The 15,250-nt window shown below is 39.2% G+C and overlaps 1 protein-coding gene across 1 annotated transcript; it reads right to left on the bottom strand.

Moving 5' to 3' along the window:
* Nucleotides 1-10,721: 10,721 nt before the first annotated feature.
* On the bottom strand, nt 10,722-12,253 carry LOC106926816 (kallikrein 1-related peptidase b9-like). Its single transcript, XM_088015439.1, has 6 exons — nt 12,193-12,253; nt 11,778-11,970; nt 11,505-11,690; nt 11,202-11,263; nt 10,985-11,109; nt 10,722-10,894 (listed from the first exon to the last, which is right to left on the bottom strand). The coding sequence occupies exons 1-6, from the start codon at nt 12,227-12,229 to the stop codon at nt 10,745-10,747; spliced, it is 753 nt and encodes a 250-aa protein (XP_087871565.1). The 5' UTR covers nt 12,230-12,253; the 3' UTR covers nt 10,722-10,744.
* Nucleotides 12,254-15,250: the final 2,997 nt, after the last annotated feature.

The raw sequence follows: 15,250 nt of genomic DNA, 5'->3' as shown, positions 1-15,250 counted from the left end.
CATCTGTGATGTAATTTTTCTTTTACATCACAAGTGAGAGTACATTTGCAAGGTACTGTACATTAAACTGTCTAAACTGTGATTTGCTACAATCACAAAAATGCTGCTTTAATTAGTTATTTAATTAATTGCAGAAACATCTCCTACCGTATTCAGATGCTTTTCTTATTCTCTTTGTTTTTCGGGTCTCTGAACTCAGTGACCGTCTGCGTCTCAGCCACATGTGAAGTCACCGTTCAGTCAGGATCACACCTGGTTCATGTCAGCGTCCCTGAGGATGCAAATCAACTTCTGTTCATGTAAACTGCATACATACATGTTCTATGATGGTTACTTATTAATAAAGACACATGTTTTTGCATCTTAGCAATGCACGACACATCCAGCAGTTCATGAAACCACAATTACTGACGTCTGTTGACCAGAGCTTTGGTTAGGCCAATAAAAAAGATGCATCACGCAGCAGTGTTGACATGTTTACATAAACCAGGTTATGCTTTATTTTCGGAGTCCATTACATCTGACAGCATTTAAATAATCTTTAGGAAAAGACTGATGTGGATTCAAATTCAGCAAAACAAGACTGTATGTGGAGAAATTAGGTTAATTTTTATGCTTAGAATAATAAAGTAATAATAGTAACAACTTGTTATAGTTTTTTCTTCAAAAAAGAAGAAAAACGGTACCATTTATAGCAGAGCTATATACAAATATATCACTTGTAGCTAAAGTTTAATACATTTGCATTGTAACTACATTTGCAAAGACTGATTACTGAGCAGCACCAGCAGAACCAACAGAACCAGATGGACCTTTGTGCTTTTTACGATTAAACCAAACATCGTCTGCAGCCTCAGTTGGGTTTGTAACAGTAACAGGAAGGTTTTTTTGTCCCGTGTAGAAACAGCAGAGGTGAAACTAAATAGGTGGGCAGGTCCAACCAGCCAATGGCTGCGATCAGTACACAGCCATAACCTTCCACAGACAGAGAGGACACAACTAGAGAGTAGGAAACACAAAGCCCCCCAAACCACAGCCACAGCACACACGATATGGCTGTGACGGTGTGGAACGCTCTGAGCTTCGATTGGCTGATCCGTCTTCTGCTGCCGCCATTGTTCCCAGTCTGTGGACGAATCAGGACGCAGAGAACGGAGATGCTGCAAAAGGTTATGAATCCAATAGAGACGACGGAAACACTAAGAACTGCAATCAGGACAGTTTTACCTCGATTGTCTACATGTAAGCTAATCATTGCTAAGCTGATCAGCCAAACAGAACCGATGCTGATGTTCCTGATCCGGACGCCACGGGCGTTTCTTAAACTCAGATAGGTGATGGGATGGACGACGGCCAGATACCGTTCTGCACAGGTCAGGAAGTGGAACAGCACCTCACCGAAGAAGGTGGTGGAGAAACAACAGTGAGCTCCAACTATCATCACCATGTTATTACTGTAATGTCCAAAAACATACAAGATAAAACCAGGGCACCAGAAAAGCTCCAGCGCTGCCAGGTGGTAAGCGAAGAGGTCAGAGTGCGTTGCTGCTTTGCTGGAGTGGCTGTGCTGCCGCTGCTGATAGCCCAGGTAGAGGACGAAGGTGGACAGGAGGAGGACGAGGAGCGCTTTCACTGCGATCATACCGCCTGAGACGAACCGAGCTTCCTGTGACTGGGAGCAGTAATAGGAGACCTCCTGAGAGACGGATGAGGAGTTCACCAACATGTCGGACAAACTGTGGAGCCGAGGAGAAAATACAGGAGATGAAGAAACAGGAAGCTTTATAAATCCAGGGTGAATTATGAAAAAACTAGCAGTGAATAAAAAGTACATTCATTTTCTGAACGTCGTTCTCTTCAACTGATTTGTTGTCAAATTTCAGATCAGGTTTATTTTATTCAGCGCATTTAGAGCAACTTTAAAAGATCTCATCAGATCATATTTTCAAACTTACTTGACTGATTTTCCACAAATGAAAATTATAAACATTTTCCAATCAGCTTCAGGTACTTTGACTAGGCCTCTAAGTTAATCATTTGACTTGTCTGATCCAAACCTTCCCTTATAATCACCGTCCATCAGAACGTCACTGAAGTTTTACATCAGTTTCTCACGATTCTCCTCTGATTTTAATGCTCTTGTTGATAATGAGAGTAATTATTAAAATGTAAACATTTATTTCAGACTCCACTGATCTCACTTCATGTTAATATAAACCTACTCACTCTTATTATACTCAGGATCTTCTGCACTTTAACTTAATGCAAATAGATTTCATGACCTTTTAAAAATGAATGTCTCTTTTTAACATCCCATTTATATTATATATAAATATATTTCCACTTATTTATTATCCCTTTCCACAAATCTTTTCTGCTTCTAAAACCATTTGAGAACTTTTCAGTCCTTTGACTCGTTATCTGGATACTTATTTTAAATAAATATCCATCTGGGCTTTCTTTGCTCACCTCCACGCTATTTGTACACAACCTTATGATACTGATAGTTTACATTAAATTTATGAGGCAAAAGGGATTTAAAAAAAGATTTCCTGAAATGTTCTTAGTGAATAGAGAAATAACTACTTTGATAAATGTAGCATGCAGGAAATCACTCACCTTTCCAGTGATCTTCTTTAATCTGTAGTCTGTAAACTGTCCAATCGCAGCTTAGTGCTTTTGTTCTGCTCAGGTTCATGTGATCATGTTCATGTGATCATGTTCATATTTGTAAGAGAGCTTGGTGTGCTGTGATGAATGACGTTCGCTTTAAATAATTTATTTTATGGTGGCTGAGCCTTCAAAACCCTGAGGAATAGCTTTGCTACGCAACGCAATAAAACATCAAACACGTTTAATGCTCATTGCATTTTAACACTAATTAACAGTAAATTAATTATATTCTGTTATTCTGTTGCAGGACTGCAACAAAGATTCAAGTTTCAGTTTTTTTTTCATTCTTAGAGCCACAATATGATAATTATTTATCTATTAATATTAATTTAGATCAGATCTAAAGATCCAATCAGATCTGATCCAACCCGACTAATTAACTCTATTTATAACAACATTTTATCGTTTATTGTCATTTTCTCTGAGCTGTAATTATTATTGATTTATGAAAAATGTGCTGGAGGAGCCTGACCTGGACCGTCCAGCAGGCAAATCATTCTGGTTTGACCTGGATCAAATTTCAGGTCAGGTTCGGCTCCAGATGTAGATCCAAACTCTAATTTGCATTAAATAACTTATCCTTCAATTTAGCATTGAAATTGGACATGAACTAATGACTAACCTTATAAAAAACACATTTATAATCTGAAACATCCCATAAATTACCAAACCTTTCTAGATGAAAAGCTGATGCATATTTTTCTTTTTAAAGAAGATACTTTTTAATATATACGTTTTGTATATTTCAAAGGTCTCTTTTACAAAAAATGCTAACACTGCATTGCTTTTTGAAGCAGAAAAAAACATTTTTAATAATTCAGAGACATTTACACATCAGTTTTGTCAGGAGGGAAGTTTTAAAAAGCTGCAGCCACAGGATACGACTAACACAGAACCACTTTAAGTGTTTTTACTGCCAAATACAGCTGAACTAGTTAGCGCTAACTAAATACTTGTCACTCAAAATTACATTCAGTTAAAACAAAAACAAGAGAGAAAGAGAAAAAGTGCAAGAAGGGCATATAATAGTCAGTTTGTCAGAAAGGATCAGCGGGTTATGATTGGCACAGAATCGGCATTATTATACAGGAACACAGAGATAAAACACCCAGTGATTTTATCTGCAACATTCATGAAATAAATAAATCTGTAAAAAAACAAGACTTTGTCCTGGAATCAATGGGGATTAAAATGAGCTGTAAAGAAAAGATGATGTTTATTTAGTTTGATTGTACATAATGTAAGTGCTGTGTAAACTTCCCACTATAGGCTAAAAAAATATAACAATATAAAAGAAAACCTGCAGCAAAACCAGGTATAATATAACATGTAAATTCTATTGATTTATCTGTATAAATCATAATAATATCCAGAATCAGATATTTGATTGAGTCATTGTTTTCCACCAGCAGAGGCCTGAAGGAAAAACAATAAGCATGAATTCTTGAATATAGTTAACATGTTTATTGATGTTAATTCTAAACAAACATTGATTCAGAATGGAAAATCTTGAATATGAAAAGCTGAACATGTTAGGTTGGGGTTGTTTTCTGCTTTTTTTTTTTTTTGTTCCGTTTCTGTCCTGGGTTTCTGGGAAGCTGCTACTTCCCCTCACAGCCACCAGATGCCGCCACTGAGTGGAGCCCCTGGAGCAGTGCGGTGGCCAACCTGTAGACACACCTGAGTCTAATTTGCGAGAGCTGCTGAGGGGCTTCATAAGGAGCCTAGCTGACACTCCAGTACCTGAGTGTCTGCCTCTACTGGTAAACGGTTCTGTTGTGAAAGCCTTCTACGTTTGAACCCGCTTTGATCGCTCCTTGTGTTTTCTCCGTCAGGTTTCCTCGTTGTCATCCTGAGACTCTTTGTGGTGGACGTTTGTTCCCGTCTGTGTTTCCTCACGACGCTACCAATCGGTTGCCATTAGTGATGGGCAAATGAAGCCTCATGAAGCAATGAAGCTTCCCAACCCTTTGCTTTGCAAAAAGGTTCATTCCTGACGTTTCATTCATTGCTCATTAGCGACATCTGCTGGTGAAACTGTAACAGCCTTGTCACTCAGTTGGATCATACTTCCAGAAACTACTAAATGCAATATTGTCACAAAGTTTTCATCAAACTCGTTTAGTAACAGGAGAATCAATGGAACCATATTTAATTGTCGTATGTTTTAATTATTAAAATGATTTGTAGCCAATCTAATCCTGGTTTATGCTGGTTCCTCCTTCCCAGATTCCAGGACTGTTCTCCCTGATCTCCACCTCCCCTTTCCCTTAAATAAATGTTTTTTCATATTTCCTCTCTTAGTGTGTTCTTGTCTGTGGGTAAACAGACTAGAACCCATCATGACAGAACAGAGAAATGCAGCCACTGACATTAAATACATCCAATGTGGTTTTATTGACTTAAAACCAACTTTTTATTGCTGAAAGTTTACTTGTAAGTTAATTTTGTCTTATTTCACATATATTAATATATTGGCACTAGAAACAGACCAAAGATACTTGGTAAAATTTGGTGTTTTTTCCATTTAAATTCATCTTCAGAAACATGACAGTTTTCCAGCCCTGAGGAGAAACAGCAGAGGCATCACCAAGTTACTGGGCAAGTTGCAAAACCCGAAACTTGTTTCGATAAAACATGCATCACTCGAACTCAGCACAGACGTTTTGGTCAAAGCAGTGGAAGTAAGGAGACCAACAAACCAAAACCACTGCATGCCTGAAATGGCTGCTATGGTGTGGAAAGCCCTTCGCTTTGATTGGTCCAGCCGTTCCCTCAGGGCGCCGCCGTCCCCAGGACCCGGATGAGCCAGAGCGCAGAGAACAGAGGCGCTGCAGGAAGACGTCACTGTCAGGGTGACAACCAGCAGGCAGTACAGCGGGACGGTTCTGGTTCTGGTGGTTAACGCCTCGCTCAGACCGATCAGAATCAGACACAGCAGCCAGACAGAGGCGATGCTGATGTTTCTGATCCGAACCCCGCAGCTGCCCTTCGCCCTCAGGTAAACCACCGGGTGGACAGCGGCGACGTAGCGCTCTGCACAGGTCAGCATGTGGATCAGCATCTCTCCGTAAAACGTAAAAGAAGCCGCCCAGAACCCTACGGTTTTCATTTCCGAGACGCTCAAGTGTTCTGCACAAATACGACAGAAGAACCCAAACACCCAGAGCAGCTCCATGACAGCCAGGTGGAAGGTGAGGACGTCGGCGTGGGCCGCGGTTCGAGAGGCGCGCTGCTGGCGCCGCTTCTGGAGGCCCAGGACCAGGATGGAGGAGGAGAGAGGCAGGAGGAGGACGGCCCTGATGGACCTCACCGCGATGCTGAGGCTGAAACAGCGGCGCAGCAGCAGATCACCGGAGGTGGCGTTCACCGACATGTTGAAGAGCCAACCTGAACAGAAAAGACCGGAAAGAGCAGCAAGCTGCCAACTCACTTCATTCACTGAGTCCTTATAAAACCTCATCAGCTTTAAATACATTATAATATTAGTAAATAATAACCATAACTGAGACATGCAGATATTATGCACTGTGTCCATATAATGTTTGTCTATTCTGAACCCCTTAAGTTTGCTAACCATGTCGCTGGTTCCTCACTTATTCTAGTATCACTGATGTAAAATGTCAAATCTGCTGTGTAAAATGAAATTAGAAGAAAATAAAATAAGACTCACCAGTTTCTTTGTTTCAGAATCAACTCAGCTACAGGTGAACAAACTATTCTGTAACTTTGACAGGATTTAAATCACCTGTAATGATTCAGAGGGAGGCTGGAAACTGGAATGCAAACTACATGCAAAATTTAATTGATGTGTTTTATAATTTCTGTGCTTATGACAACAGAGGCCAGAAAATGTCATGGATAATTTTAAAAATTCATGTCTCTGGATTAATTTCTTTATTATACAACATTCAACAAATCATCTGAGAAACTTACATTAAGACTGAAAGAACCTCTACTTAAGAATATGTTTTATAAAAGCACTAAAATGGGATTGGAAACAATGTCATAATCAAAATAATTTTTTTGCTATGGTTATTTATTAATTAATTTTTGTTAATTTACTTTGTTCTTTTGGTTTTTTGTTTCATCCCAATTTTGAAGCACATATGCGAATTTAAACCAGTTTATTTTTTTAGGATTATTTTTATTTTAATAGGGTTTAATTAAGCTCTTTTGCCTTTACACGTTCAGAGAAACATTAGGTTTCACCCTGTTGTTGCAATATTACAAAAACATGCTGTAAAAATCTTAAACAAAAACCTGTTATCATTTTTATTAATCCAGCATTGACGTAGTTTCTGTGCTAAAAGCCTGTGTTGAGAACTGATTGTTCCCTCCACTGTTGGGAGAAAGAACAGGATGACCTGTGTGCAGATAGAGCTGCCATCTGTCTGCTGTTTGTCTTTCCTGACTCTTGTTTTCCTAAATAAACGGCTCTAGCAGAGAGAGGGCAGAACGCTGAGAACGGCTCGGAGGAGCATGTCTGCTGAAACTTTTGCAAAAGTTCGGCCATAAAATTCATACACGTTGTCTGTGGTTCTTTGATGTAGGCCTGGAAATTACCTATCACTTACTTTTCTCTGCTTTTAGTTTCAGGATGAATCCTGAGGACTCCTGTCATCCAGCTGACGCCCAGCAGGGATGTGGAGCATAAGAGGAGGATGTTTCCCCTCATGCCCAGACATGGCCACGCTTCAGCATGAGTGCTGCTTGGTTGGCCTGCAGTGCTCATGACTCTAACTTCACTAAGTAATGTTTCTTCTCTGAGATGGGAGACTTTTAATTCAAGTTGTTTGTGGATTCAGAAACTGATTGGTCTCCTGCTTGCACTGTGGTGTGGCTGTAACTTGGCCTCCCCTGTTGCTCATAGCAACATAAAACGGGTGTTTATTGCATCCATATAGCAGCTGATGCTCCTCCTGCTGCTGTTGGGCCAGAAGGATCTCTGGTTGGGATGGAGTCGTCCAGCTCTGGTAGGTGAAAATGGTTTCTCCCTCTACTTGCTGCCTTTGGCCTAAACCAACTATTAAACTGTCGTTTTCAGACAGAAAGCTGCTGCAGCTTGGTGGAGGCCCTGCTGCTTTGTTTCCCCAGTTTTCTGCTTTTATTTTTCTTTTTTACCACGTTTGTTTGCTTTGGGTTATTTTCAGTTTGGCCTGTGTGACCTCTGACCTTGCTTTGCTTTTCAGATCATTAACTAAAGTTTTGGTTTTTAACGGAGGTGCATGTCTGAGGTTGGGATGACCTCATTTTAGTCCTTGTCCATGTCTAAACTGTTGCAGTTCTCTTTCTGTAGTTACTTTGTATGACCCCACTGTTTTTTCTTGTGTCCAGGCTGAGAGCTGAAGGTGGTGGAGGGCCTCCAGGGGGCGCTGGTGTTCATCTCTAATTGTGTAAAATTCTGTGCTTAGAGTGCAGCTATGCATGAAGACCTGCAGGAATTAAACAGTATTAAAAACTATTTTCATGCCATTTGGACTGAGACACACAAGCACTTCTAAAAAAAATCAATAAATGCAAAACAATGACAGATTTTGTCAAACATTTATGCTTGCCATTAAAATATTTATTTGGCAACTACACTAAGTTTACCAATTAATTATTTAGCTCAAAGCAAAAACATTTAGCTTCCTCCGATTTCAGAAAAGGTTTGAATGTCCATTTAATATTTCTAAAGTTTAAATTATTAGAAAATGTGTTCAAAACTGAATTTACCAGAATACATCCAACATATCCATGTTTTCTACATGACCTGTTCGATGAGGGTTTCGGTTTCTTTAATAAGTTTAACAGCTTTTAAAACTAAATATGTTTTAGTGAAAATGCATTTTTTCTTCAGTAACCAGAAAAACATGAGTATCAATCTGATCAGACTGTTAGGATCTGTGTAGTTTTTCTGTTAGTCCAGTTTCCCCTGTGAATCTGTCTTCCCTGTTGATTGCTCCCAGCTGTATCCCGTTCCCTGATTACCTTCCCTGTGTATTTAACCCCACCTGTTGTCTTTGTCTGTGTCGGATCCTCGTCGTGTGTGATGTCGTCAGTCTGTTCCCTGTGCCGTCTCTGTTGGACTTTTCATTAAAATTAATTATTTTCATCATCATCCTGGGCCTGCCTGCGTCTTACCTCACCTCACCCAAACCGGAATCATGACACAGACATTTATTTTCTAGTTGTGACAGTGGATACTGATAACATGTGTTTTATTAATTCAGAAACAAGATATGCTGCATAATAACTTTAATCCCCTAATAATCCACTGCTGCATGAAAAATGCTTCATCTTCATACAAGATTATTATTTTAATCTTACAATTATACATTTTAAACTTTCAGCTAAGAATAAAATGACAAAATCACCACTCTAGAAACATTTATCATTTAATAACAGCATAATGAAATATTCTCGGTTGGATAGAAATGAGTTCAAATTGTTAATACTATTTGAACAGTGAATATTGAATTCATGATGATCTAAACCTCCTTGGTTTAATTTGATTCAACATTTCAGTAAAAAACATGACGGTGGATTTAATGACATATTTTAGCAGCACTAACATCTTTTTACTTTTTTCCAGATGTTATTACAACATTTATGTAGCACAAATTTAAACGTTTGAAAACCAAATTGTAATTTCTGAGAAGTTTTGCATAGAATATCATTTAGATTTTAATTTCAACAGTGAAAGGAAATCTTTTTATTTTTGTTAATGTTTTTAAGATCATTATTTTGTATAGCTTTATGTAAGCCTATAAAAGGTGTTTAAACTACCGTATTTTCCGCACTATAAGGCGCACCGGATTATAAGGCGCACCTTCAATGAATGGCCTATTTTAGGACTTTTTTCATACATTAGGCGCACCGCATTATAAGGCGCATAGAATAGACGCTTCATACTCTATTATTACACATCCACATTAATAAAGAAATGGTCCCCGAGTACTTTATATAGTAGGCTGGCCCAGCCGTTGTTTCACTCACGGTGTTGGTGTTGCGATATTATGCCCAACTGCTTTCTGGGTAACACAGACCAACCGACACGCTGCCGCTGCAGTCTCTGTCTCTCTTCCCCTGCCCCTCCCCCCCTTTAAATGTATTATCAAACTTTATTAACAAACCAGTGTTCTGACAACTATCCCAGCATGCACCGCGCACTACTTCTTCTACGGGGGAAAAAGAAGTTGGCGGCTGCTTACTGTAGTGGACCAACTACGTAAGCAGCCTACTGCATGTCTGTGTAAACATGACGTCTTTCATTTCGATCTGAGTTAATTAGCGTAGCATTTCTGCCGGATTTTCACAACATATCAGCCACGACAATGGACAGGGGAACCAACAAGTTCATGTCATCTTTTTTGGACGACATCAAGGTGTTTGAGCCACTGGATGCCTCCAACATTGTGCGTGTCACAGCTAAAAGCTACCGATAGATGAGGAAAACAGCAGATCCTCACACCCTCAGCATAAATATAGCTGTGGACAAGATCACTGATGCCTATTGTTCTTGCAAGGCTGGGTAAGTCGGCATTCATGGTTTTGATGGTCCACAATGTACATTAGCATATGTTTACTACTGTAGCTTGTGTTTGTGAGACGGTCACGCACGTGGTAGCTGCACTGTGACCTAAAATGGGCATTAGCCAATGAAACGGGGCCCCTGTGGTAAGGTCTGTTGCTGGACCTGTTGTGGCTCAATATTGGTCCATATATAAGGCGCACCGGATTATAAGGCGCACTGTCGGCTTTTGAGGAAATTGAAGGTTTTTAGGTGCGTCTTATAGTGCGGAAAATACGGTAATATGTAAAATTAACAGTGACACTTTTTTAACTGCAATAGAGGAACCATTTGTGGCAACCAGAAGTTTTACCTGTTTTTTAAATATTTTCTTTAAAATTCTTACATTCCAGATTTTGACTGCTTTTAATTATTGAACTTTTTATTTCCTTTGTATCTTTATTAAAAGTGTGATTATTTTTTAAGTTATTATGATATTATGTCATTATTTTTGTGTAGCTCTTTGGACTATAAAATCATATCTGACAGGAAATTTAATGAGAATTTCAGTTTGTTTTATTCGATCCCAGTTGTTTCTTTGATCCAGGCCTTGTATTCACACACATCCATGATTTTAGCTGGCATCTGACATGGATAGTTTTCTGCACATTCAACAATCACACCATAAATCCTGCCGTCAAACACAACTGCTGAGCCAGAGTCGCCCTGTAGAAAAACAATATATCAACATTTTAATTGATCTTGTAAAACGAAAAGTCTAATAATCACTGAGAGTTATTGAATAAACAAACTTACATGACATACATCCTTGTCCTTTGCTTCAGTGAGGAATATGTGCCCACATTTCTGGTCGAACTGAGAAACATCAGCAACTTTCATGTTGACACACTGAAGTTGTGTTGCAATATCAGCACTGGTTACTGTGGAGAAACATGAGAATCATAAACATGTTCTTCACTCCACCTTCTCTGTAGAGACAGAAACAGATTTTACTCTTCAATATGTCTCTCACATCGCTTATTACAGGGGCCGGTTGCCGTTGCTCCCTCTCCTATCAGCTGAACTGTCTGGCCTCTAAAACACAAGAAGAAAATGTAAAACACAAGATAACAAAGTAAAACAGATGGAGAACAATGAAAGAACAGAAAGTAAATCCATGAAGGAGTTCATCCTCTGACACAGGAGTGTCTCTGGTCCAACACGCCTGAGCTGAACAGGTTCTGGTTCTGCTGGTGGCCTGATTACCTGACCCAGGTGTGCTGAAGCAGAGGCAGCAGGCCTGGAGACAGAAACCCTGAATTCATGTCAGACTTACATCTGAAGGCGATCCTCGCAACTTGGTAGCAGAGCAGGTGGGACGTCTGTTACTGGCCTCCGAAGCTTCAGCAACATGATGTCATGCTGTCGGCCTTCTTCAGTATAAATCACAGGATCGTCTCGGATTAACCGATTCTCCTGTATAGCCCCCCGTGGATGAACTTTAAATATTGCTACGTTAGACCTGCAGAAAAGGTGAGACTGTAATGAACTCAATACACAGAAAACCTGATAATTTGCAGATAAAAATGTCTCAATATTTATTTTCTACCACAAATTCTCCGACGCCCAGCAGTGAGCTGCAGTCAGGACCCACTCAGGGTGGATCAGAGTTCCTCCACACAGAGTCAATGTGGGTCCCTTTCTGCTCAACAGCCGAACATAATAAAGATGCTCGTTCGCAAGACAGTCATTACCTCCAATGATTCTCTTATGCAGAGAAACATCTGAGTTCACTGAAACGCCTGAAGGAGAAAAAGGAGGACTTTACTCAGAAATCAAGAGCAAACATGGCTGCTGGAACAAGAAGGATAAAAAGCATCACAGTTTATATGCAAAGAAGTTTCAGTCTGGAACAGAATCAGAGAGAAGTTTAAGAGTCACTGAGAGCAGCAGCCTCTCTGGAACCAGTGGAAGTGTCTCCAGTGTCTCTAATGTCTCCAGTGTCTCCAGTGTGTCCAACTCACCCAGCCCCAGCAGCAGCAGAACCTTCAGCAAAGCCATTGCTGGTCCAGGTTCCTGTGAATGTCTGCAGTCCAGCAGCAACTTTTAAACTCTGTTCACAACTTCCTGCTGGACAGGAAGCCACCAATCACTGATCTGTCCAATCACAGGACGGACACTGATCAGTCCAATCACAGGACGGACACTGATCTGTCCAATCACAGGACGGACACTGATCTGTCCAATCACAGGACGGACACTGATCTGTCCAATCACAGGACGGACACTGATCTGTCCAATCACAGGACGGACACTGATCTGTCCAATCACAGGACAGACTCTGATCTGCGCTGTTATCTGCATACAAAGGAACTTTAACAACTCTTTGTTCTAAAGAAACTTGAAAAACTTTCTTGTTCCATTGACTGATTATTTCACAAATAACAAACTGTTTTCCCCTCTGTAACTTAAATAATCAGCCAATGAAACAGGAACTTTTTTCATCAAGAAAAAACAGTTTAAAATATGCAAGAATTCAAATCTGCCTTTGTTCCCAGAAGCCAAATCATGTTGATATTGATGAGCTGTGAAAATGACCCTCTACACAAACAGAAAAGGGCTTTCTCTTTTTATTTGGAAAAAGAACAAAATTACAGCATTGTTGTAAATGCAAAATTACAAAAGTAAATACATAAATAAAACTCACAGAAAGTCATCTAATTAAATGAAAACAATTCAGATTTTTAAAACACATTTAAAAGAAACATGGCAAAATTTTAACTGATGTGATTCTTTTTATAAAAGACAGATCTGGGTACCACTTTATTTGAGGGGGGGTGAATAAGAGTGACATGACACTTTCATAATCATAACACCTGTCAAGAACATGAATACGTCTTCATGAATATTTATGTTACAACAACAACAACAACAACAAAACAAGTCCAAGGAATAAAAATAAACCCAAACCAGAGACATGAAGAGACCAAGAGGAAACCCGGGAGGAGGAGCAACAAGACGAACCGACGGGTAACAGTCTGTGATTTGACTATTAGAGATGTGATTACATGTTTATCTGCTAATAGAATCAAAACGTCTGTTACAAGAAATTCATAAGGAACGCTCTGTTATGGACAAAAGGACTCTGTGTTTTATCTGCTTTATCTGCTCACATGGCTGACATCACCACAGCATTTAAGACTGGCGACGCTCACACAAAAACAAAAAGTTATTAAAACAGGTCAACAGCTTACAGAGGGAGCAGGATGAGGAGGAGATAAACTGAACTTGAGCCTTTGCTTCACTTGGTGTGAGCTTGACGGTGAGCTGAGTGGAGCCCAGCGCTGGACGGTGAATGTCGCTCTGCCTGCTCCGTTTCTATGATGTTTAATGTTTGATCATTTTCGGCATTAAGGCCTGTTTTAACCAGAGCTCATTATTTCTCAAGGTAACGACACTGGGGTTTTAGTTGGTCCTGAAACTGGTAAACGGTCCTGGATGGTTCACAGAGGGAAAAATGGGTGAACTACAACGTCTTGGTTATTGATTCTGGCAAGATTTCTTCACGCAACACATCTTCATCAAGACCAAGATGAGAAATTGATCATTTTGTTATACTTTGTGTTCAGCTGCCTGGTTTATCAAAATCTGAGATGAATACACATTTTAAGGGAGGAGGAGCAACAAGACGAACCGACGGGTAACAGTCTGTGATTTGACTAATTAGAGATGTGATTACATATTTATAAGCTAATAGAATAAAAATGTCTGTTTATGTGGCTAAAAGCTAATTTGGTGTAAAGTGGAGGTAATGTGCTAAAAAAGGTCAAGTTAAGGACAAACATGAATACAAAAATAGAAAAAGAGAACTGATGTTACATTGTGGAAAACAAAAAGACTATTGGAACTAAAATGTCCTTCATAAAAGAAACTATGAATCTCGTCTTTTTATAGACAAGAAATGTTACAAGAAATTCATGAGGAACGCTCTGTTATGGACAAAAGGACTCTTTTTGTTTCTCTGTCTATTTTATCTCATCACATGGCTGCACCCTGACATCACCACAACATTTATCCCTGTTGTAAGACGATGTGTGTGTATCAGACCCCGCTTGGCACAGCACGGCCTGCTGGATGTTATGGGAGGTAATTTTGCAGTTGAAGGCAGAAAATGAAAAAATTGAGACGGAAACAGGTTTCTGCTGCACCTGTTCCAAGTTCTCAGCCTCTTTCTCTTCAATCCACATCTTCTTCCAATGCTGGTGCCCAACAGGTGGAGAGGTTGGAGTTTGCTCCCCTCCAGACTCTGGAGCGATTACGACGCTGCCTCCTACTGGTGGCTTTCTGGTACTACAGTAAAATTAATTACAACAGACGCCAACTCTCGAAATTAGAAATATACATAAAGACATATCAATTAATTTAAGATCAAAATAGAAAAATAAAACAGAATTTTCTCCTGTATTGATGAGTTTAATGGCAGCTGTTGAGTAGCAAGTGACATTCTGAATGCTGAAGTGTTAATATTAATGCATGTGGCTTTATTTCATTTTCTTATTTTAAATAATAAAGGTTTAATTCACCAGTATTACATGTAAAATTTAATTGGTGAGTTTTAGAATTTCTCTGCTTATAACAGCTGCCAATATCTGTCCAGAAAATGTCATGGATTATTTTAATAATTAATTCCTCAGGATTAATTTCTTTATCATACAACATTCAATACATTTTTCATGTTAAATTTGTGGCTAACAGAGGCAACCATTAATTAGTTATACTTATTTTTTAAAATATATTTTTAAAACCTCTTACATTCCAGATTTAGACTGTTTTTAGTTATTTACCTTTTTATTCCTTTTGTATCTTCATTAAAAGTGTTATTATTTTTAAGTTATTAGGATATTACTTAATTATTTTTGTGTATCTCTTTGGACTTTAAAGTTTTCTAGGACTAAACCAGGAATAGTAACTCCAGAGCTACAGAGTAAAGAATGTAAAGATGATCAGACAGGAAATGTTTCTTTTTCATTCATTTATTGATTTATTTTTCATTTCTGAAACAGAGGAGGCTCCATTAGGGAG

The sequence above is a fragment of the Poecilia mexicana genome, unplaced genomic scaffold (genome assembly GCF_051168715.1).
Source record: "Poecilia mexicana isolate PSO_F unplaced genomic scaffold, ASM5116871v1 scaffold_18, whole genome shotgun sequence".
Classification (NCBI taxonomy): domain Eukaryota; kingdom Metazoa; phylum Chordata; class Actinopteri; order Cyprinodontiformes; family Poeciliidae; genus Poecilia; species Poecilia mexicana.
This window is presented reverse-complemented; position numbering and strand designations above follow the sequence as displayed.

Bases quoted from the DNA above. Each gene is read 5' to 3' on its own strand.
- LOC106926816 (XM_088015439.1), bottom strand. From the start codon at position 12,229: ATGGCTTTGCTGAAGGTTCTGCTGCTGCTGGGGCTGG. The intron at 11,971-12,192 runs GTGAGTTGGACA...TTTCTCCTTCAG, and splicing joins TCTGCTGCTGCTGGGGCTGG to GCGTTTCAGTGAACTCAGAT. The intron at 11,691-11,777 runs GTAGAAAATAAA...CCTTTTCTGCAG, and splicing joins TGGGCGTCGGAGAATTTGTG to GTCTAACGTAGCAATATTTA.